This window comes from Triturus cristatus, chromosome 2_1 (genome assembly GCF_964204655.1).
Source record: "Triturus cristatus chromosome 2_1, aTriCri1.1, whole genome shotgun sequence".
NCBI classification, from domain to species: Eukaryota; Metazoa; Chordata; class Amphibia; order Caudata; family Salamandridae; genus Triturus; species Triturus cristatus.
The window spans coordinates 869,423,833-869,446,509 of NC_140581.1; the positions used below are offsets into that span (position 1 = coordinate 869,423,833).

General features: G+C 43.2%; 1 protein-coding gene across 1 annotated transcript in view; it reads left to right on the forward strand.

Annotated features, from left to right (window-relative positions):
- Nucleotides 1-22,677, forward strand: part of SMC5 (structural maintenance of chromosomes 5) — a 680,994-nt gene that overhangs the window by 173,656 nt on the left and 484,661 nt on the right. Inside the window, exon 9 of the mRNA XM_085633014.1 lies at nt 13,442-13,697. Coding sequence (XP_085489140.1) covers nt 13,442-13,697 — 256 coding nt within the window. The remainder of the gene's footprint in view (nt 1-13,441; nt 13,698-22,677) is intronic.

Below are 22,677 nucleotides of genomic sequence, written 5' to 3' on the forward strand. Positions count from 1 at the left end.
TTTTACTTATCATTATAGAAGGCATAAAAACAGGGACCTATGACACACTCCCCTCATATCCATACTAGGGTATACAATAAAAATTCCATACAGTCAATAATGAATAATAAATATTATACTTAAAGGGGCATATGCATCAACCAAACTAATACCGATTCCTTAATAGCGAAAAATAAGGAATCGCCATTAAGGAATCGGTATTTGGCATGCATCAACAGATTCGGTTAAATTTAGCGATTCCTTAAAAATCGCTAAATTTACCGATTCCTTAATAGCGGGGCACGCAAACGGCCCCACTAGCAAATAGCGAGTTCGGAAATACCGCTTTGGCTAATAGCGAGTTTGGTAATACCGAATTAGCAATTACCGAATCGGTAATAGCGAAATCGCAAATTGCCGCGTCGCTCCGGGAACAGGCTGATGACATCACCAACCAGGAAATACTGCTGCCCCACCCACATAGCCTCGACAGAGGAGCAGACAGGAGCTGGAAAGAAGGACAGGCTGTGCAGAGTGAGGCCACACAGATTCTGCCATTCACAGCACACATCCATCATGTCGCAGGAAGTGCCATCCAGCGCTGAATCTGCACGCAAGCGCAAGAAGAAGTTTTCAGACAGGGAGCTGGAGTACCTCATCGAGGGAGTGTCCAGCAAACACGACCGCCTCTTTGGCAAGCTGTCCCTCAAGGTGCCTGAGACCGAGAAGCGGCGCATCTGGCAGCGCATCCGTGAGAGGGTCAATGCGGTTGGCGTCACTAGCCGCAGCATCAACGACCTTAAAAAAAGGTGGTATGACCTCCGGAAGCGCGCAAAAGAGAGGATTGCTGAGAGGCTCCGGGAGGCAAGAAGGACTGGAGGCGGAACAAGCACTGCACCATCCAACACAGCCCTGGAGGACCTTGTGGAAGGGACGATAGAGCGGGAAGCCGTCGTGGGGGTGATCCAGATGGACACGTCCGGCGCAGCCACAAGTGCCCAAGGTAAGATGCATGCCTGTGCCACACCCAGCATAGCGTAAATCCATACCCATGCTCCCAGCCCAATCTCACTGTGTCTGCAGCTCTGGCACAGACAGTTCCACACATGACACTACTGCATCTTGGGAGTTGTAGTCTAGTCAGCCCAGAGTGCAGGTACAGGCGTAAATCCTCACACAACACATATTTTGTACATGGCTGTAGACTGTTCATTTGTTGGACCACAGAGGGACATTGATGGGTACAACACTATGTAGGTGTAATCATCCCACTAATCATGCACTGTTTCACACACAGATGCATCACCTGGGGACTCTGACGACAGCGACCAGCTGATCATATCTGAGACACCCGTGGAGTCAGACCAGGAGACTGCGCAGGATGCGCACGCACCGCCAACACCTGCCACCCCACCAGCACCACCTCCACCAGCGCCACAATCAACGGCACCAGCACCAGTGCCACAAGCCAAGGCACCTGCGCCACAAGCCAAGGCACCACCACCTGCGCCACAAGCAACGGCACCAGCAAGCCAGCCTGCAGCCAGTACAGCCACAATACCGCAGAGGCACAGGCACCAAGTTGCGCCCTTGCAGGAGATGGCAACCCCCCCCCCCCGCAATTGGCACCCACGCAGCGCACATCCACACCACCTGCTGCACCACATGGAGGCTCAAGACACGCACGGCGTCACAGGGCCCGTCGCAGTTCCGTCTCCTCAGCTGACCAGGATGTCCCAACAACCTCTGCAATTGAGGAGAGGATGCTGCGCACACAGAACCTGCAGGGAAGACATGTGGCTAGCATCAGCTGCAACATCGTGCGCCTAGCGAGGGAGATGCGCGCCATGACTGCAGCAGTCACCGACATGGGCTCCGCGGTCAGGGACATGGGCACGGCGGTCAGGGACCAGACCACTGCGGTTGCTGATGGCAATGCTCAGCTCAGGGAGGAGGTACGTGAGCTCACCCGTGCCATCAGGGAGGGCCATGAGTCCCAGAGGAGGAGTAACCGGCAGCTAATGTTGCGTTCTGCCGCCGCTACCAAGGCCATACAACGGCACAGCAACTGCACCGCTGTGTTGGCACGCCGCACAGTCTCCCTGCAGGTGGACCTTGGGCACTTCTGCGGTGATGTTGCCAAGTCACTGGGACACATCACCACTGCTGTGGAACAACTTCAGAGCAGCACATGCAGTGCTGCAGCATTGGGAGGGGATGACACCAGTGAGGCTGCCTCCAGTGTCAGCAGCGTGTCACTGGCAGAGGCCAGCACCAGGCGCCGAAGTTCGCGTGCCTCCACGGGGACAGGCCGTGGTGAGGGTTTGGATGCACCTGAGCGGAGGCTTGGTGTACGTGGCAAGCGCCACTAGAAATTTTGACATGCTGCAGGTCCATGGTGGAGCAACCATGGCCATCCAATGATTCTGTTTGCACAGGCCTGACTTTAAGGAACCTTTTATTTACATTTATGCAATCGGAGCATGATTCACAATGCTAGTTCTGTTGCACAATCCTCAGTGCTACTGTGCATTAAACAGTTGCACCCAACACCAACTTGTAATGTCTCATTTTACCCAGGGTCAAAAATGATTTTGCGTTATGTCTGTCCGCCTCCTATGGCCCTCTGCTGTGTTTGGGATGTGTGCCGGTCGTCGTTGGGCGGGTGGTTGGTCAGCCTGGGGGTCGTCATCCCTGTCCACCTCCATGGGTATCCCCCTTCTGGTGGCAATGTTGTGCAGCATTGCACATACAGCAATTATTCGACAGCATGTGTCTGGTTGGTATAGCATTGCGCCGCCAGTCTTGTGGAGGATACGGAAGCGGCTCTTGAGAATCCCAAAAGTCCGCTCTATCACATTCCTCGTGCTGATGTGTGCAGCGTTGTAGCGATGTTCCTGCGGGGTTGCTGGATTTAGGTATGGGGTTAGTATGTATTCCCGCAGGGCGTAAGCACTGTCACCTAGAAGATAGAAGCATAGACTTAGCATTGGTGATGTACATACATGTGTGGTGTTGGTGTGGGGAAGCGTAGTTCTACTTACCTAACAGGAGTCCCTCTCCAAATTCGCCATTGAGTAGTCGCCTGTGCATTCCACTGTTGCGGAAGATGTATGAGTCGTGTGTGCTCCCTGGGAATTGTGCCACTAGGTCCGTTATGATGTTGTTGGCATCGCACACAACCTGCACGTTGATCGAGTGGTATGACTTGCGGTTCCTGAAAAGGTACTCATTTGCTGACGGAGGGCATATGGGGATATGCGTGCAGTCGATGCATCCAATCACATGTGGAAATTGTGCCACCTGGTAGAATGCCTGTTTGGTGCGGTCCAACTGCTGTGGGGTTGTGGGGAAGCTGATGTGTCTGTGGAGCATTGTCAGCATGGCATCTAGGAATTTTTGGAAGAAGCGTGACAGTGCGCTTTGCGAAACACCTCCGGCAACCGCAATTACCCCCTGGAAACTCCCTGAGGCCAGTAGGTGCAGGCTGCATAGTACCTGAACGTGCGCAGGGATTGCATTTGTCCGGTGGGTCTGGTGCTGCAGTAATGGTTCCAGGTCTGCAATCAGGCGCATGATCATAGCGCGATTGAGGCGATATTTCTGGTACACCTCGTCCTCATTCTGGCCGAGCAGGGTTATGCGCAGTCTGAACACTCGCTCCTGGACCCTTCTCCTGCGCTGTCCTGCTGCATTGATCCGCATCCTCCTTGCAAGCACGTAGATGGCAGCCATTTTGGGGGAGCCAACAGGGTCTCCTGGGCCAAATTTAAGGGTTTAGTGATTGCCTCAATCATTTGCACATGTAGGGTTTTTTTTTTTTTCTTTTTTTTTTTGTGACTTTACCTCCAGGTTTTGATTCCCCTTATTTAGCTCTGGCAAAATAGCGATTTTTGGGATTTTCGTTATTAGCGAGTTTTGTTGCATTGGGGTGCGAATCGTTATTTGCTATTGGCAATTTCCGGGAGCTAATAGTGATTTCGGTAATTGCGAATTCGGTATTTAGCGATTCGGTAAATTAGCATTTTGGGTATTAGCGATTCGGTATGTTCGAGGTTATTTATTTAGCGATTCGTTATTTGCTCGGGTTTTGGGTTGATGCATTGGGATTGGGTGTTTTTCACACAATACCGGGAGCTATTACCGATTCGGTATTTTACCGACTGGATTTTGGCTTGATGCATAAGGGTGTATATTAGTTAAAAGGTCATAACCATATAATAAAATCAGAATAGAAACCACAGCATTGTACCAGGTCAAAGTACAGCATTCCCTGAACCCACTTTTTTGTTCATATTATTGATTCGAGCAGCTGCCACTAAGAAATTCGCGACATGGAAAATAGTCCGAACACTACTCAATAATTGTAAATGTATAAGTGCCGGTCTAACCTAAGCATACCCTATTTCCTTTAGCACCGGTAATAGATACCTTTTCCTAATGTCTGAGTAATACTTGCAGAGCATGACAAAATGCAAAGTATCTTGTGGTGACAAATTGTCACACTTGCAAGGCTCAGCATTATCCGGTACACCCCATTTGGGGAAATCTCCCAGAGAAAAATGAATTAAATTAAATCGAAATCTAATTAACAGAAAACGATGAAAAGGGCGTGTAACTAGCTTCAGGTAGAGTTCCAGACCTGGTAGACTCACTAACCCAAAGTGTAGTCTAACTAGAGGTTTTTTCAGCTTTAATTCCTCCCTTTCCGCTAATTGAAGGTTTACCATGGCAGTTTTTATCAAATCCATGTCTGCTTTCTTGATGGTATCCGGAGCCAAAAAAAAGCTCCGGCCGGCCGAGTTTTTTAAAAGTCGATTCAATGTATGCTAACCACGGGATTTTACTGGCCATATCTAGAGCCAGGCAATCTTTCAGGATCATATGGTTCAAAGTTATCTCTTCATTGAGCCAAGTCTTGAGCCAACATAATATCGGGGCCATTTTCACTTTATCTGATACATAATCCAACCCCATCTCCGCATGTATCGAAAAGGTAGGGGTTGACTGTGGCACAGATAATAAGGTTCTTAGAAATGTATTTTCCACCACTTGGATCTGATGGTCTTGTGAGACATACCCCCAGATCTCAGAACCATAATTAGCTATTGCAAGGCATTTTGCCTTGTAAACCTTTAAAATAGCTTCCATGGGTCTGGCTCCAAGACGTTTTGAGAAACCCATAAGGGCTGATGTGGATCTTGCAAATACATTTCTTTTAAGTTTCATTTGCGGACCCCAGGACCCCTTTTCATCAAATAAGAGACCTAGGTATGTAAAAACAGGGACCCTACTAACCTCATCTTTTCCACAAAAAAATGTCATTATATTTTTCTTTTTTCTTTGTTCCCCTACTATCATTACATGAGATGTTTGTGTGTTTATTTTTAAATCAAGTGATTCCATAAATTTGTCAAACTTCATTAACAATTTATTTAGACCGACTCCAGTACGGGCCAGTAAAACCGCATCGTCAGCATAAAGGAGAACTGGTATAGTTGTATCTCCTACTCTCGGAACATCTAACGAGGCTCCCTTCAGGGCAGGTTCTAATGCGTTAATATATAGTGTAAAAAGTAGGGGTGCCAAAATGCAGCCCTGCCTAACCCCTCTTTCTGATTTAAAATGCCTTGTGCATCTCCCGTCTTGGGTGACTCGTATAGAAGCAATCAAGCCACAGTGGAGGTCAGCAAGAAATTTAACTAAAGCACTGTCAATGCCCATATTAAGTAAAATTTGCCACAGCTTCGACCTATTTACTAGGTCGAAAGCTGTTGATAGATCCATAAATCGCAGGTAGAGGGAACCCTTTTTAGCAACAGTGTACTTACTAATAAGGAGCTGTAAATTAAGACATTGATTTAATGTGCTCCTTTTGGCTCTGAAGCCATATTGAGCGTTAGATAGGATCCCCCTTCCCTCAAAATGATCCGTCAACCTAGCTAAAATAACTCTGCCTAGTATCTTCACAGCAGAATCTATCAGGGAGATAGGCCTATAACAGGATGGGTCATCTCTTTGCCCTTTTTTGAAAACCGGAATTAATAATAGATTTTGACCAAGAGATGGGAATTATATTTGAGCCTGATGCGTTAAAAACGTTAGTCAGTACCCTTGCCCAGAATCTAGGGTGACTTTTATAGAGGTCCGCAGGGACCCCATCCGGACCTGGCGCCTTGTTTATCCTAGTCTCCGCTATTGCTTTAAATACTTCACTCTCCTGGAAGACCACTACTGACGCTAATTCTGAATTAGAGATATATTCTTGTGGGCTCTCAACCCCTTGACTACCATACATTTTCTCAAAGTGGGCAGTCCATTGATCATCTTGGATATTGCAATCAAGTCGTGAGTTATGTTCAACGGAAAAAAAAGGGTCATTGATAGTTTGCCAAAATTTCCCACTGTCCCTCAAGACCTCCTGGGACAAGAGTTTGACCCATGCCTCATCTTTGATCTGATTTTTTTCTCAACCAGATGGCCTGTTTATAAGACTTCCTTAACCCCCTAATTAGCTCCCTATTTCTGGGGCAATGTTTTAATGCTTTAAGAAGAGCAGAATGTGCCCTAGTACAGTCTTTGTCAAACCATCTTTTCCCCCTAATGGTAGTTGTGGGATGCATTTGCTTCGTCAGCTTGCTACTGATATGTTTACAGATAATGTCAAAAGCCTCTACAATCAGTATATTTGGTGCATCAATATCCAAGCAGATACTGACTTCCTTCTCTGTATTAGACAAAACCTCCCCCACGAAAATGTCAGGAATTACTTTCGACCATTTCAATCTCCTGCCTCGATCCGTGGGTATCACCTCTCGACTGATAGCCATATTCTTGTATACTGTAAAACTTAATTGGGCCCCCTGGGCCATTTCTAAAATTACAGGGTTATGATCACTAAAAACAGAAGACCCCACCTTATAAGAAACAACACTGCCTAGGACTGGGGCAGTCATAAAAATATAGTCTATGATTGTACCTGTGTCTGTACCTTTAAAGGTAGCTACCCTAGGGCCTCCCACAATACATCCCGATTCATAAAGATTTGTGGTAGCCAAAAGTTTCTCAAGGGTCTCCCCTTGCATAGTGTGTTCAAAATGTACAGGAGCAGAATATGGGGGACCATCTGAATTGTCAAAGACACAATTTTGTCCACATGGGTGAATGTTAAAGTCGCCCATAACAATAACCTCAGCCCATGGATTTTTTGCTTTATATGCTGTTAAAAAGTCCTCTAGACATATTAAAAATTGATTTAAACACTCGCTATTGGGAGAATTATAAAAATTAACCAGTAATAATTTCCCAAAATGTGGCCGAGATAGCTCCACTGCCAAACAATTGTGGCAGCTCGCATCGATCTGTTTTAATGAGCCATTCAAATTCAGGAAAAAAACATTACTAACCCTCCCTGTGCTTTATCATACTGGGCCTGTTTAGCAGGGATAAAAAATGTGTATACCCATCTATATAAAAATTATGGTTTGTGTCCCATGTTTCCTGAAATGCCATGATGTCATAGGACTTTATCTCTTCCAACCAGGACCTATCCCTACACTTATTTCTCATCCCGGCAATATTCCAACTCAAGATTTTACAGGTTGAAGTTTGGGAATCGGTATTAACCACTAGGCTATCTATAGCAGTTACCCTTTGTGCTTCGACCACCTCTGCCTCATTGGGGGCTGTATTGACCACCCCCAGACCTAAATTATCCCCTTGAAGTCAGTCGCATTCTTCCAAGCCAGATAGCACGTCAAACCTATTACACAGCGCTATATTCTCCCCCATCCACCACTCCTTTTGTCCTCAAGAATGCTGGTTACTACCCCTCTCTGGATACGCGTCTGCATAGAAATAAGACAGTGGAAGAGGGTGAATAGATGATACCGGGTCGTTTTGGTACCAATCACAAATGTAATCCACCGTCCTCCAGTCCCTGAAATTAACAACTATGCAATCACCCCCCCCCCCCCCCCCCCCCCCCACTGACTTTGGTTTGTACCCCACCCACCCCACTCTTCTGGCGTGGAGAATTTCAGCAGAGACATGTATTGGAAGTGGACGATTCTTGTTGAGCCAATGGATACACTTGTTCTTTAACTCCTGGTGTGATTCCCTCTTACCCTGACAAAATGAAGGAGCCCCCACCAGGACCACTACATAGGGTGCAGACTCTGGAGGAAGCTGGATGTTTGGTAATGGAGCTTCGCTATAGGCCCATTATGTTTTTATGCAATGCTACTTTGTGTTACGGGCTTACCAGACTCTCTTTGCAGCAGCATTCCCCTATCTCCGGAATGCGCTACCCTTAATAAGTTGTTTGAGACTGATTCAGGGGGATTTCCCCGGGGTACTACCAAGTTTCCACTTGCAGCCGTTTTGCTGGGAGCTATAGGCCCCCTGGGGACAGAGGGGGGTATCTCTGCACCATGGGTTATAATGGACCCCTCTCCCCCTCCCCCAACATGGTTCCTGACTGACCCAGTGGCTTGTTTCCCTTCCCTACCCCGGGATGAGGCTAGCAATAGTTCAAGGCATATTAATCTAGAGTTAATTGAGTCCAAACGTTCACTTAATGGGGCCCAAGACTTCTTAATCCAATGTTCCATTTTCAACCAAAAGGATGGACCCATCTCGTTTGTGCTATTCTGTTCATCAGAAGGGACGTTGTTTATATCTTCACTTGCAATGCAAGTACTTCCAGGTTGAGTTACGGGCTTGTTCACAGAGTGAGCTTTGCTAGGTTTTTAGTTCTTTCCAGGGGTCTGTACTTTATTACTGTTACGGCTCCATTTTGAAGAGAGACTCTGTTCACTTTTGGGCGGCACCGCCTTGGTACTAGTAGTAGACCGAGTTTTAATTTTGTCATAGCGTATGCCTCCTGTCACAGCAGGGGTAACTATGTCTAAACTCTTATCTAATATACTGGCGATACCGGGAGGCTCAGTGGTCAGGGGTCTTACTAGTTCTGGTAGCTGTGGTGGCCCCTGCACCTCCCCCTCCTCTACGGAAGTCATTAACGCCAATGGATCTTGGGTATTACTCCAATGTGAATCCAGAGATCGAGCTTCAGCTATCCTGCCCATAGAATATCTTTTTTCAAAGGCGATGTTAAGTGATAGTCTTTTTTCTGTTAGCTCAATATCCTTGGCAAGGGCAGAGGACACACTAACTAAAAAATTATCCAGAGTGCCCATTAACGCTCCTCCTGTTGGCCTTTTAATGACTGACTTTTGCGTTATCTCTACAGATTGGAGGAGAAGCAGACATTATGTATGCATACAGTACTCAACCTAGCGTCGATAATATGTGCAAACAAAAGTTTGATATGAGGATTCCATAGACTGACCTTAACTGTAGATAGTAAGTACCTTGTACATATACCCAGCCCTGCCAAGTACCACCATCGGGCGTGAGAGTAACACGTTTTAATGTGGTGGTGCGCATCACCGCACCGCACCAAAATGCGAAGTCACACATTTATAGCGCCTCATGAAGTTGCTGACAAAAGGAAGGGAGCTTCGCTATTAGGGTTCATTGAGCAAAGCACAGACCACGCGCTGCTGCAGCAGACCAATGTGTGAAAGACTGCACTACACTGTGCAGAGAAACTGCCCTGCTTGCTGTGCTCCAGCGGTGTTTGTTTGTTTGAAATACATCTCAGCTGTTAGGAGGTGGTTCCGGTCGCTCCGGCCAGGCTGGGCTGAGATGTGCTCTCACTGACTGCAACACAGGGTACATTTGCCGCCAAAAGACAGAACGTAATTCATGAAGTGGGCGACGTGAGTGGGTGGAAGTTATGTTTGTAAGTTTAGTAGTTTTGAAGCCACCACTGCTCGCATCGCCGCCTGTGCCTCTGCTCTGCTGTGACCGGACCAAGCTCGGTTTGAGGAGTCATCAGTCCCAGCTACCTTTGGATTTTTCTCTAGTGCTTTGCAGACAGAACTATATATGATAACCACCTTTAATTAACTTACTGTCACCTCGAATGAATGAAAAAAAGATGCATTGTGGTTCTCGGGCTCAATCTAGCCACAACCAACCAATGCTTCTTGGTGCATTCTGCCCTCCTTCTTGGCGATAAAGAGATGCAGCCTCCCAGGAATGTTGATTCAGCATAGCTCCTAGCGCTGGCCTTCCAGCTGCTGTGTATCTCAAAGGAAATGGGCAAGAGGGGGTAAGATGTGACAGGCAATACTTCCATATATCGAGGGGTGCCGTCAAAATCAGATCTAAAACAGCACAGTCCAGTCAGCAAGTTTGTTCTTACACACTGCACACGAAAATCTGCCAACCCAATTCTAGCACACTGCACAGTTAAACCCAGCAGATCCTGCCTAATCTGCTGCTGATCCAGCAAACTAGGCTTTAGCACACTGCATAGTCCAACCCCCTCTAAACAAACTGTACAGTGAGACCCTTCAAACCCCGCTTTAACACACTGCACACGTAAATCTACAAACCTCCGTTGTTCAAATGTGTGTAATTTCTCATATTTGTGTGTTTTCCTCATCTTCATTGCTTGATTTTTGCTTGCGAGAAAGTTTCTCTCGTAGTCATTGAAATGTCACTCATAATTATACTAAAATTATGAAAATGTCACACATAGCAATCTGAAACCTTGGCAGCTATGTATACCTAAAAGAAATGCAGCAAGTCCAAAAGCACAATGTGTGTTTTACACGTTGTGCTTTTGAACTTGATGCATGTTTTTTTGTTAATGGAGAGCGACCGGAGGCTTATTGTGGGCCTTTGCGAAAATATTTCTGGTAATTGCTGCGCATGACAGTTTTACGATTAACAGCAATACTGTCACAAAGGCCCACAAACAGCCTGCAGCCGCGCTCCATAAGACATGCATCAAGTTCAACAGCAGGACGTGTAAAACACACATCGTGCTTTTGGACTTGCTGTATTTCATTTCTTAATAGAGTGCGGCTGCGGGCTGTTTGTGGGCCTTTGTGAAAGTAGTTGTGGGCCTTGGTGAAAGTATTCCTGTTAATCGCAGCCCTGTCATGGGCTGCAATTAACAGAAATATTTTCCAACAATGGTCCACAATCAGCACCCAGCCGTGCTCCATTAAGAAAACAAATGCAGCAAGTCCAGGAGCTTCTTGTTGCTGAATGCGTGGCCAGGCTGTCATTCAAAGGAAACTTACCGGCCACTCCCGGTGACGCGACCACTCTCTCAGGTGATCTGCTGTGTGCGCGCTTCACATAGGACACTGCGCGCTCGGGCTGAAAGAGGTGCGCACGTGCACATGCGTGCACCTTCCTGGGAACATAGCCTACAGGTATTCTGTACCAGTAGGTAACATTTCTGTTTGCATTAAGTCTGGTCAAGACTAAAATATTTCTATTGTTCCAATTTTTTCTGACTGTGAATCTATCTCCCAACCAGTTAGCACAGCTGGATGGCACGATGCAGAAACTATACTGAGAAGCTATTGTTGGTGACATCTGAGAAGTGAGCAGGTCATACATATGACAAGAGGATGTTAATGCTTATGTCACCATCAAAGATTTAAATTGACAGCATTCCTCCCAAAGTTATTTTCATTCGTGCATGTGGCACAGATAGTTCCAATAAGTTGTGAAGGACTAAGAGCATTGACTAAAATACATAAATCTCCATGAAGGTCATGTTCACAGACTCAACCAAATTGGAATCCAAGGAGAAGCCCTAAAGTGGATCGCTTCCTACCTCAAAAAAGAACAAAGAAGGTCATCCTCCCTCCCTGAGAACATCACCTGCAGTGTACCTCAATGCTCATACCTCAGCCCAACCCTCTTCAGTGTATACATGACACCCCTAGCCAACATCGTCCAGAGCCATGGATTCAACATCATCTCCTATGCTGAAAACAAACAACTCATCTTCTCCCTGACTAACGACACAACAACCTCCATGGACAAGTCCCTAAGATGTATGAAAGAAGTGGCCGCCTAGATGAACAACAACTGTCTCAAATTCAACACCATCAAGACAGAAGTACTCGTCTTCACGAAAGGTAAGGCTACCCTCTGGAACAACTAATGCTGGCCACCTGAGCTGGGCCCAAACCCACAGAAAATGCCCGCAACATCAGCATCATCCGGGACAGCCAGCTATCCATGGAGAAGCAGGTCAGCGCCACCTCCTTTGCTTTCTTCCTCACCCTTCGAATGCTCAGGAAAGCCTTCAGATGGCTCCCACCCAACACCAGACGAACAGTCACACAAGTGCTTGCCACCAGCAGACTAGACTACAGCAACTACCTCTACGTAGAAATGACCTCCCAACTCATGACAAAACTCCAGACTATCCAGAACACAGCAGCCATACTAGTCCTCGACCTCGCCAGAAGGACTCACATCACCCCTCACATCATGAAACTCCACTGGCTACCAGTCGTAAAGAGATGCCAATTAAAGCTGCTCACCCATGCTTACGAGGCACTACACCATGTATGACCAGCGTTCTTCAACAGTCAAATTAATTTCCACCAATCTACTAGGAAACTCTGCTCTGAATCTCTTTCCCTAGCAGCCATCCCGATGCATCCCCCGGACAAACTGTGGAGGCCAGTCGTTCTCCCACCTGGCGGCTAAGACCTGAAACAACCTCCCCCTGCACCTCCAAGCCTCACCATCGCTCCATCAGTTCAGGAAGGACCTCAAAACCTGAATATTTAACCAAAAACCAAGCAGCATGTTCTCCTAGCGCCTGGAAACCCTAACAGGTTTTCCAGTCGTGCTCTACAAATCCTGACAGATTGATGTTTTCTAACTTTTTGTGAACTCCTAATTTGCGTACCATCATCTCATTTTGATTCATCCAGGCTCAAGAGTGCACACAGAAATTTGACTTAAATTCTTGGCTTGCAAATTATTATTTAACAGTCACTGGTATTGTATTGCCCTTTGACTAGCACATTGCTCCAGCTGGTGTGGCTGTGTAGTGCTGTGTGGTGCTAGCAAGAGATTATATGACTGGTTTCTGTGTCAGTTTTGGGGTAAGCAGAGGCACACTTCAGAGATTTCCATGTCCAAATTTGCATGAATGGTTTGTAGAGCACATGGTTGGTGTGAGAGTTTGGGGATGGTAACCCCAGTCTCTGATATGATTCTATTCCATCCCATGAAATGTCTCTAGGAGGTAGAAGAGCTATAATTGTAGTCAACGTTTTTTAGACCGAGATTTGACGAGAAAATCTAAAGGGAAAGCCTGATCCGGCAGTATTCTGAAGTTTTTGTCAATTACATAATGGGTATTTTACAGGCGCTATTGAATCCATGTTATTTTTGTAAAACTCAGAAATTTGTTCCAGATGAAGCACTCCATGGTAGAAGTTTGCAGAGCATGTGAAGTTATGTTTGAGGGAGCGATGTAAAAGCAGCATTTGTATGCAACATAAACGTTTTACCCTCTGATCATTAATAATGTTAATGTGAGTACAAAGTATTTATTTTTTAACAGATAGAAGAAGTGCAACAGTTCTTAAGGATGAAGCAAGATGAAGAGTTGAACAGACAGAAAAAAATAACTACCATTCGTAAGATGATAGAGGACTGGCAGAATGAGCTGAGTACCATGGGCAACTGTGGAAATCTGCAGCCAGAAATAGATGCAATAAGTGGTGAACTGAGGCAAGTTCAAGAAGATCGGGCAAACATTGACAGTCAAATGAGTGATCTGAGAAGAGAGAAAGAAATCTTGGAACGAGAAAAGAAAGGTAGAATTTCTCAAATTTGCTGTTTGTGTTACCCTTTCAGTTTACTTGGCAATAGTGTTCATCGTCTACTTCATACATTGTTTTCTTAATTAACCTCTTTCTAGGTGTAACAACATCTCTCACCATTCCTACTCTTCACATATCATTATCAACATCTATACCATCTTAAGTTCCATTTCTTGGCATTGTTCTCACAAAATAACCAAAAGCTGTAATCTGATTAATTTAAGGTCTGGCATTTGTCAAGACATTTTGGTTTAATTAAAATGGTTTGCTTACTATATTCATTTATAGGCGCTTTCAACCATCCCTCTTTATCCATTAGTCTGTGATTGTCATTCATGTTTTAATTCTGCCCCCTTCAGCCTCTGACTAATGTCTGTGTGAGTGATGGCATTCTTCCCGTTTACCAAGGAGTGCAGCCACACACAAATTAGTTCCCTTAAATGCCAGGGAATACTGTGGCAATTTGTTTGAGACCCCCAAAATATTTTTGCGATTAGCTTATTTTTTTTAATTTATCTTATATCAAGGACCCAATAATTCCCCAACAGTAAGGTTTTCCAGATACCATTCCAAAACAAAACCACCATCGACAAAGCCAGAAGACTGGTGTGCAACATACCTTTAGAGTTTGCCAACCTTTTTTCTATCCTGCTCCGAAGTGATTGGTTCTCCACACCTGCGGTTGAGAATGATATATTTTTATTTTTGTCTTTTTGTCCCTATTATTTAATTTATGATGCAGTTTTCAATTTTTTGCCTGTGTGTATTTTAAGATTCCGGTTACATCGTTTCATTGTTCTCAAAAACCAACGTTTTTTTCTCAAGAACAGGTAGTGGCAGATCCTTAGATTAAAAAAAGAAAAAAAGGGACACAATGACCGAATCCAATTTCCAGTCATTAGATTTGTCCATTCTTGCTGTTTTCCCAGCAATAGTAATTTTAATTCAAAATGTATGACCACAAAACAAGCCCCCTTTCACTCTTAACACTATTGCAGCTCAGGATCATCCTCGTGTTGACTCCCCAGTGGCCTTTGAACTAGCACTATTGGTTGGGATATTTTCATTTGTCTAGGTAAGTAAAAGATGTCACAAGCTTTCATAATTTAGCCCTCCGCTTTAAACAAACATGATTAAATTAAGTCCCTTTTGTAATCATGTTCCAATTTTCCTAAGTTAACCAGTGTTGGCGCTTTGAGGTTAAATGATCAAAAAGCTGATTGGATGGACTTGGGCCATGTGAGTCACAAAGGATGAAATGTCAAGGCAAATAAAGGAAACCTACACATAAATTGATTCCAAGTGTAAACCAGAAAAGTTTATTTACATTTAAGAATCATTACAAAAGGTAATTGGTAATTTTATTCAAATCAGCATCAATATATCATCAGTCAAAATAAATATAGAATCAGCAAGATGACTGGCATGAAGCCTGGCCCTAAGAAAACATGTAAAAGGTCTGGCAGTTAAAAGTACAGAAAATAAAAGGAAACTGACATAGGGACGGCTCAGTTCAAAAGACAAGAAAGGTGTGGCAGAAAAGCCATTTTTGTAGGGTTTCAAACAGTGCAAGTCATACTCATGACATGGTGTGAAATGAAGTAATCATGATATAAATCAATAATTTTTCATAAACACATGATTCACTTACTGCAACACTGCTAGAAATCCCATATGAATCCATAATTAATGCTATCTCCTAACCTAAAACAAGAGAACAGCATTACATCTTTGCACCGATTAAATTCAGTCGACTTTTCAGAGTCGGCCGAAGGAACAGAAAAAGTCCTTGACTTGTTAAGAGTGGATACAGTTAGAATACAGCTTCAGACAAAGCTACAAAATAAATTGCAATACGTTTCAACGCAGCCCCACAGACTAGATCCCATTTCTTCTACTTTATGAAAATGCAAGCACTGTAGAAAGAAAAATATGCATACAGAAAACTTTCCATTGCACTTTTAAAAGTCACATTTTCTTCAGCGGTCAGTGCAAGACAAGAAAGGTGTATTACAATTATACTTTTTATTTTCTTCAGCAGTCAATACAAGGCAAGAAAGGCCCATTACATTTATATTTCATTTATATTTTGCAGCCTCGTTATACTAACTTTAAACACACACAAATTAACATTAAACTTGTAATTAATCTGCTCTGACATCCCTCTGATGATTTTTGATATCATCACAAACACACCATACTACTCTACAATAGTCTCTCATTCTTTTTGACTCTTCAGTTCCACTTACGCTTTCAGCTCATCGTAAATTTTCGATTTGATGTCATCCAGTTTAATTTCTTCTCTTTCTTTTTCTGGTCATCATCATCTTCAAGCGAATTAACGTAAGTATTTTCCCTAAAATTCACAAACGAAACATCTCTGTGATCTAGTCTATTAACATGTAGCATTACTGTGATAAAAATCTCATCAAAGTAAGTCAGTCTTAGCAAATGCAGGCATATAATTCCGGTGTTCATTTCACAGGGTTCAATGCAGACAAAACTATCTTCAGCAGAATACCTAAAGTACAAAAGCAATCCTCTTGGAGTGAGCATAAGCTATCAAAATGTGGGAATGAACAAAAAACCTAATTCAGTTTCTAAACCTAATAGAATTATGAAGGCACACTATGAAGATTGAAGACATCAAACTTCTTCTCATAGGTTCAAAATTCAATTTCATTGCTCCATTTGGAAATTATTCAGTGTAGATCACCATCAATCTTAGTTCGCGGCTATTCATGGAGATTCTTCCAACAAAAATAAATAGTCTCAGATCAAAGTGTCTTTCTTCTGGTTCAATCTTTTTCAAATATGCCTATTTAGGTGCTGTACACTTCTTGTTTGGCCCTCTGATTCTCATTGAGGCACTACTGATTATTCCTTCAGATCTGGTACTGCATGCAATGCTCTCCTTGCTTCTCTCACAACTTCAGACCAATCAGCTTCCAACTTCAATCTGAATTGTTGCATTTGCCTAATTTTTGTCTTCATCTTTATCATGATTTGTACAACTTGCAACTGGAACACCATGACGGCCCCTGAGGTTTTCAAAATTCTAAGCTTTGAGGTTTGATTTTCTTGTTTGTTGATCTTTTTGTTGTAGTTTTTCTTCTCTCCAGTCTAGATCCAGCTAGTGAACTGGAGTTTCACCCTGTGAATTAGTGGTTTGTTTCACAAGTTCTTCATCTGGAGTCTTCCCGCTCTTCGTGTGAGATATTTGAATCCACTGTGGCAAACCTCCACATTTCTCCTCAGTATTTGTGACACCCCTTCTATCAAGGTTGAAGCAGGCAGTTATTCCTGATATGCATGTTCACCGCAACCCAGTTGCCAGGCTCTAAGTCGTGGCATGGCTCTTTACTTCCTGAGTGACGCCAAATTCACCTACTGTGGGATAGTGTTCCAGATCAGCCAAACTCTTGCAGTTTCAAATGTTCACTGCTATTCACAAGTGGAGCTGAAGGAATACCAGCAATCCTTATGGCTAGACACATCAGAATGTAATGAGAAGATGACCTCGTAGCCTTGTTGTGTGTGCTGCTCGTACTTAACACGAAGAGAAGGACACCTGTAGGTTTCAATGTTGTTGATGGCAACACCTTTGCTTGCTTTGCTTTCAGAGTGCCATTGGCCCTCTCAACAACTCCTGATGCTTCTGGGTGATATCCACAATGGAATTTCTGCTCCATCTTCAGAGTCATGCAAAGAATTATCAAAACGTAATTTTTAAAATGAGTTCCCTTATCTGATTGTGTAGTAGTTGGGAAACCGAATCGAAGGATCAATTCCCACTACAAAAGCTTGGCCACAGTCGAGAGCTCTCCTGGGTGGGTAGGTTTCAACCCACCTGCTAAAAAAACAGTCATTTACTAAGATATCTTAGCCCATTATATGGTGTTATTTCAACAAAATCTATCTGTAATCTTGTGAAAGGTCATTCTGAGTTCCCGATATGGCTCATGACAGCAGTTGAATACAGGAAGGAAGAAATAAGTTGTCAGGTAACGCACTGTTGATAAAGTGTATCTGCAGCTTTAAAACAAGAATTAAAACACCATTTCTTAAACCGTGACAGCATACTGTCACGCCCCACATCTGTAGGTCCATGGACGATATCTTCCCATTTATAACAACATGCACTCAGGTAAAGCAATGCATATATCTGTGGACGTCCAGACTTCATACACATCTATTGGACAGCTCTCCTTTTGCTGTCCTTTCTTTTTATCCTCTTGCACCTCATTGTGCAGTCCCCTCAACTCCTCGAGTGACTGAGCTGACACAGACAAAGGTACTGATACGTCCTTATTCGTATTCTGAGGTTTCATTTATTCCCAGTGTACGAGACGGAAGAGAGCAGTACTTTTCCACTTGATTAGCTAAATTGGTTCCTGCCGAAACCATGTCATCTCCACTCTTGTGTACAGCACATTTAACAACTGCAACTTTCTTTGGGAACTGCAGTGCTTCTAACAAACCTACAATTCTTGATCAGTCTTTATAGGGGTGCCAGCGGATGTCACTAAACCCCTCTGTGACCATAACTGCCCAAAATCATGGCTCACACTTCAACCAGTCCTTCAATTTTGCTGTTTTTCTTTTTGTCTGTTTCTTCAGTAATTGCCAGGAAAGCATGTAGCTTGTAACTACTGGTCCCTCCCAACTACAACATCGTAAGACTTGACAGGTTAAACAAAATAGAGGGAGGTATTGCCTGCATTCATCGCACTGACTTCCAAATTATTCCGTTACATACCGACCCTCTCAACTCTTGTGAATACCTCTCTCTTTCTATTAAAACTACAGACAATCAAAATTGCAAACTTCACACAATTGACCATCCTCCTGGCAGGAACGCCCAGTGCATGGACCATTTAAAGGAGATTTTCACAGCTAATTTGTCCCTTTATTCTAATTATATATTCCTTGGTAACTTTAATTTACATTGGGACAATTCTAAAGACAATTTAATCAATGTCCTTAAAGATTTCCTGGAAAACTATCCTTTACACAAACCTGCTCTCTCCCTACTCATGTAAAAGGTGCTACTTTAGATAGGATCAATTCCAGAGACAATTTTGTTACAGTAAGCTCAGTTGATCCATGTTATTGGTCAGACCCCCACATCATAACCTTCTAAATACCATTCATAAAAAAGATTTTTTCGCAAAACTCGTCGAAATCAAACATTGAGTCGGGACACCAAAAGTTTAAACAATGTGAATCTAATTGCACGCTGTGAGAGGGAGCTTCACCCACCGAACAATATGGGTAATGGGAATGATCTCACTGATCACTATAGCTCTACAATGACAAACATATTCAATTTGATTGCTCCTCTTAAACTGAAAAGAATTCATGATAAAGATAAAACTCCTTGGTTAAATGGGACTCGCTGAAAGGAAATGGAGACATCACCCCTCATCCTCCCACTTACATCTACTAAGAAAGACCAGAAAGGCTTACAACAAAAGCCTTCTCAGATCAAAAAAAGATTTCTTTAGTACTGAACTTGACAATGCCAAAAAGCAGACCGCGTAAACTCTTTGAGTTGATAAAACAATAATCTAACAGGCTTGCTAAAACCTCACACAAATCAAATAGAGCACAAATAAGCTGCAAGGAATTATCCTCCTTTTTTTCATCCAAAGCCAATTCCCTGGAAATCGAACTCTTGACAGCTGCTGATTCACTCTCCAACTCGCAAATTTTCCATCCCGAACCACTGCACCCTCCATTGCCAAAGTCCAACCTCCATTGTCAAAGTCCAAAAATGAAGCACAATGGTCTGATTTCAAGCTATATAACCACAATGACATTGCTAGAACCCTATCATCCATAAATCCTAATAATCACTACAATGATTCTCTTCCATCCAAATGTCTTCCGATACTCCACCAGTGTACGTCCCCATTTGGACCAACATAATGAATGCTTCCTTATCTCAGGATTCCTTACCAGACTGCCTCAAGACAGGTCAAGTCCTTCGTATCTTAAAAAAAAAAAAAAAAAACAGACCGGGAATCCTGTCGACCCAATTAATTTTAGGCCATTGACCAACATTCTTCTTTTAGCTAAATTATTCAAAAAATGTGTGCAACAGTTGCGCCAACACATCTAGAAATTCAGTTTGCCTGATGACTGTCAATCTGGTTTCAGACCAGGTCACAATACCGAATCTACAATTCTTCATATAGTGGATGATGCTCTATTTGCACTTGATCAAATCGAAACCTGCCTATTAGTTCTTCTAGACTTGTCATCAGCATTTGACACTGTAAACCATGAAATACTGCTAGCCAGACTTGAAAACAGGAGGGGGTTATCGGGTACAGTTCTTGACTAGTTTAAATCCTTCCTGCAGAACAAAACCCAAAGAGTTTTGGTTAACCATGATCTATCATTACTGTCCTCTATCTCGAGTAAAGTTCAGCAAGACTTTATCCCCCTCACTGTTTAACCTTTATGTCGAACCACTCACTGAAACTCTTCTGCACACTCACACTTCCTCCCACATGTATGCGGATGATACTCAGATTTATATGAAGAGATCAAGTCAATTGATGATGCCTTAAAGCTGACCTTACATTAGCTAACCTGCATTCATCTTAAGCTCTGTTCGAAGAATACAGAATTCCTTTGAATTTCTCCGCCCAAAAGCACCTCTGATGTTGGACCAAGTTGTTCACTGCTCTAAACTGTACCCCTGTCCTGGTTGACTCCTCTAAATCTCTTGGTGTTAATTTTGATAGGAACCTAAATGTGCAAACTCAGATCAAATCTAGCAAAAAGCGCCCACTTTCACTTCAGCTATCTTAGGAAACTGAAACCATTCATTTAACCTATAGACCTTAAATTGGCAGTATAGGCCTTAGTCATTTTTAGGACTGAATATGGTTGCACAACACTTTCAGGCTTACCCTAGATCTCCACTGCTCCTCTAAAAGCATGCCTTAATGCTGCAGCAAGACTCTTAACAGGATCTAAAACATTTGACCACATCTCTCCTCATCTGAAGGCTCTGAACTGGCTACCATTCGAAGCCAGAATTCAACTTAAACTGGCATGTATTACTCACAAAGCTCTCCACCACAAAACACCGATTTATCTTGCTAAAAAAATTGAGATTTCTGGGGAAGGCAGACCATCTCGGAGCACCAGGGATCTAGTGCTGAAACCGCCATTGTTCCTGAAGAAGAAAACCTAGTACAGAGCCTTCCCCCAAAGCTGCCCCTAGAATCTGGAATTCGCTTCCTCCTTACATTAGAAGAATGAATTATACTTCTGCCTTCAAGAAGGAAGCTAAGATCTTCCTTATGAGCAAACTCCTACAATAGCTGACGACTGAACTCAATCCTCAACATCTTTTTAACCCATGTTGGCCCCTAGTCTATTAGTTATGGATTCTGCTCTCTCCCTCTAGTTCTATCATAGCAATTGTGTTCCTGATTTGGAGCATAACAGAAAATCCTTGATAGCTGAGATTGATCACATATTGAATACTTGTTTATCTATTTGCCTATAATGTCTGCAATGTATTATTGTCAATTCCAAGTATATTGCCTGGACCTAGTTATTATTATCTACATTGTGTCCTCATGATTCGTTTTATGTTCTCTCTTTTGTCGTAATTTTGCTACTATGAAATTATTAAGCAATCTGATACCCATGGGTCATGTTCGTGCTATATAAAACTCTGAATAAAAATAAATAAAAAGAACACTGCCTGCCTCCATTCTTTCTTCCGGTAACGCAGTCTCATATCCAGCCAGTGGTTGGCTGCCATACTAGTCTGTCTTGTTAGCATTTTTGTTTGTGCACTCTCATTTGTCATGTAGTCCCACTCAATCAAGGATTCAAATTACGCAGGTCTAGGCTGCAGCTTACGTCTCAAACATGGCAAGCCTCAAATTCTCAATCTTCTTTACTTCAGAAGAACCAAATAAAAGAAACTATCTTTTTATTATCCACAATAATTTTGTTCCAGTCTTTGAGCCGTAGACATATATGTTACCCACGATCCTTAAGCATCTCCTGGGTGGGAGTACCAATTAGGGGTGTAAAATCTCCTCAATTAGTGAGAATCACTGGTTTATTTAAATGTGCCCCCATTGTAACCTCAACCTAGCTCACAATACACAAAACTAATTTAACAAATAACAATTCATTTCAAAACAAGACTTGAAATGCAGTGCACAAACCAAAACAAATACCTTGTCTGCTTACCGGAATACGAGACATAAAGTCAAACTCACCCCAGTAAGGGAAACATTCTAATTACTTTTATTCATACCAAGATAGGTTCTTAACCAACAGTAACCCAACTTCGACTCAGTGCATTTATTCCTGTGTACAAAGAACTGAACAACACTGCCATGATTTGTTGATACACACCTATATCATTTAGTGTTCCATAGGACTTTAACCAATGCAAAAATCACATAAAATCACAATATTTTTTATTAAGAGCACAGTTTAAAACGGCTTCAGCAATTTGTGCAAAATATTACAATATAGTGCAGTTTCTATTCCAACGCATGCACCACACGATACACAAAACACTTTTGACATAAACGCTCCAATTTACTCCAAACTACACACCACAAGACAGCACAAGTGCACCATCACGATCCGCATAACACTCCACATAACACTCCACATAACACTCCACATAACACTCCACATAACACTCCACATAACACTCCACATAACACTCCACATAACACTCCACATAACACTCCACATAACACTCCACATAACACTCCACATAACACTCCACATAACACTCCACATAACACTCCACATAGCACTCCACATAGCACTCCACATAGCACTCCACATAGCACTCCACATAGCACTCCACATAGCACTCCACATAGCACTCCACATAGCACTCCACATAGCACTCCACATCACACTGTCAATTGAATGGAGTGATAGTGTTCCTATTCCTTAACTGGGTTCTTGCACT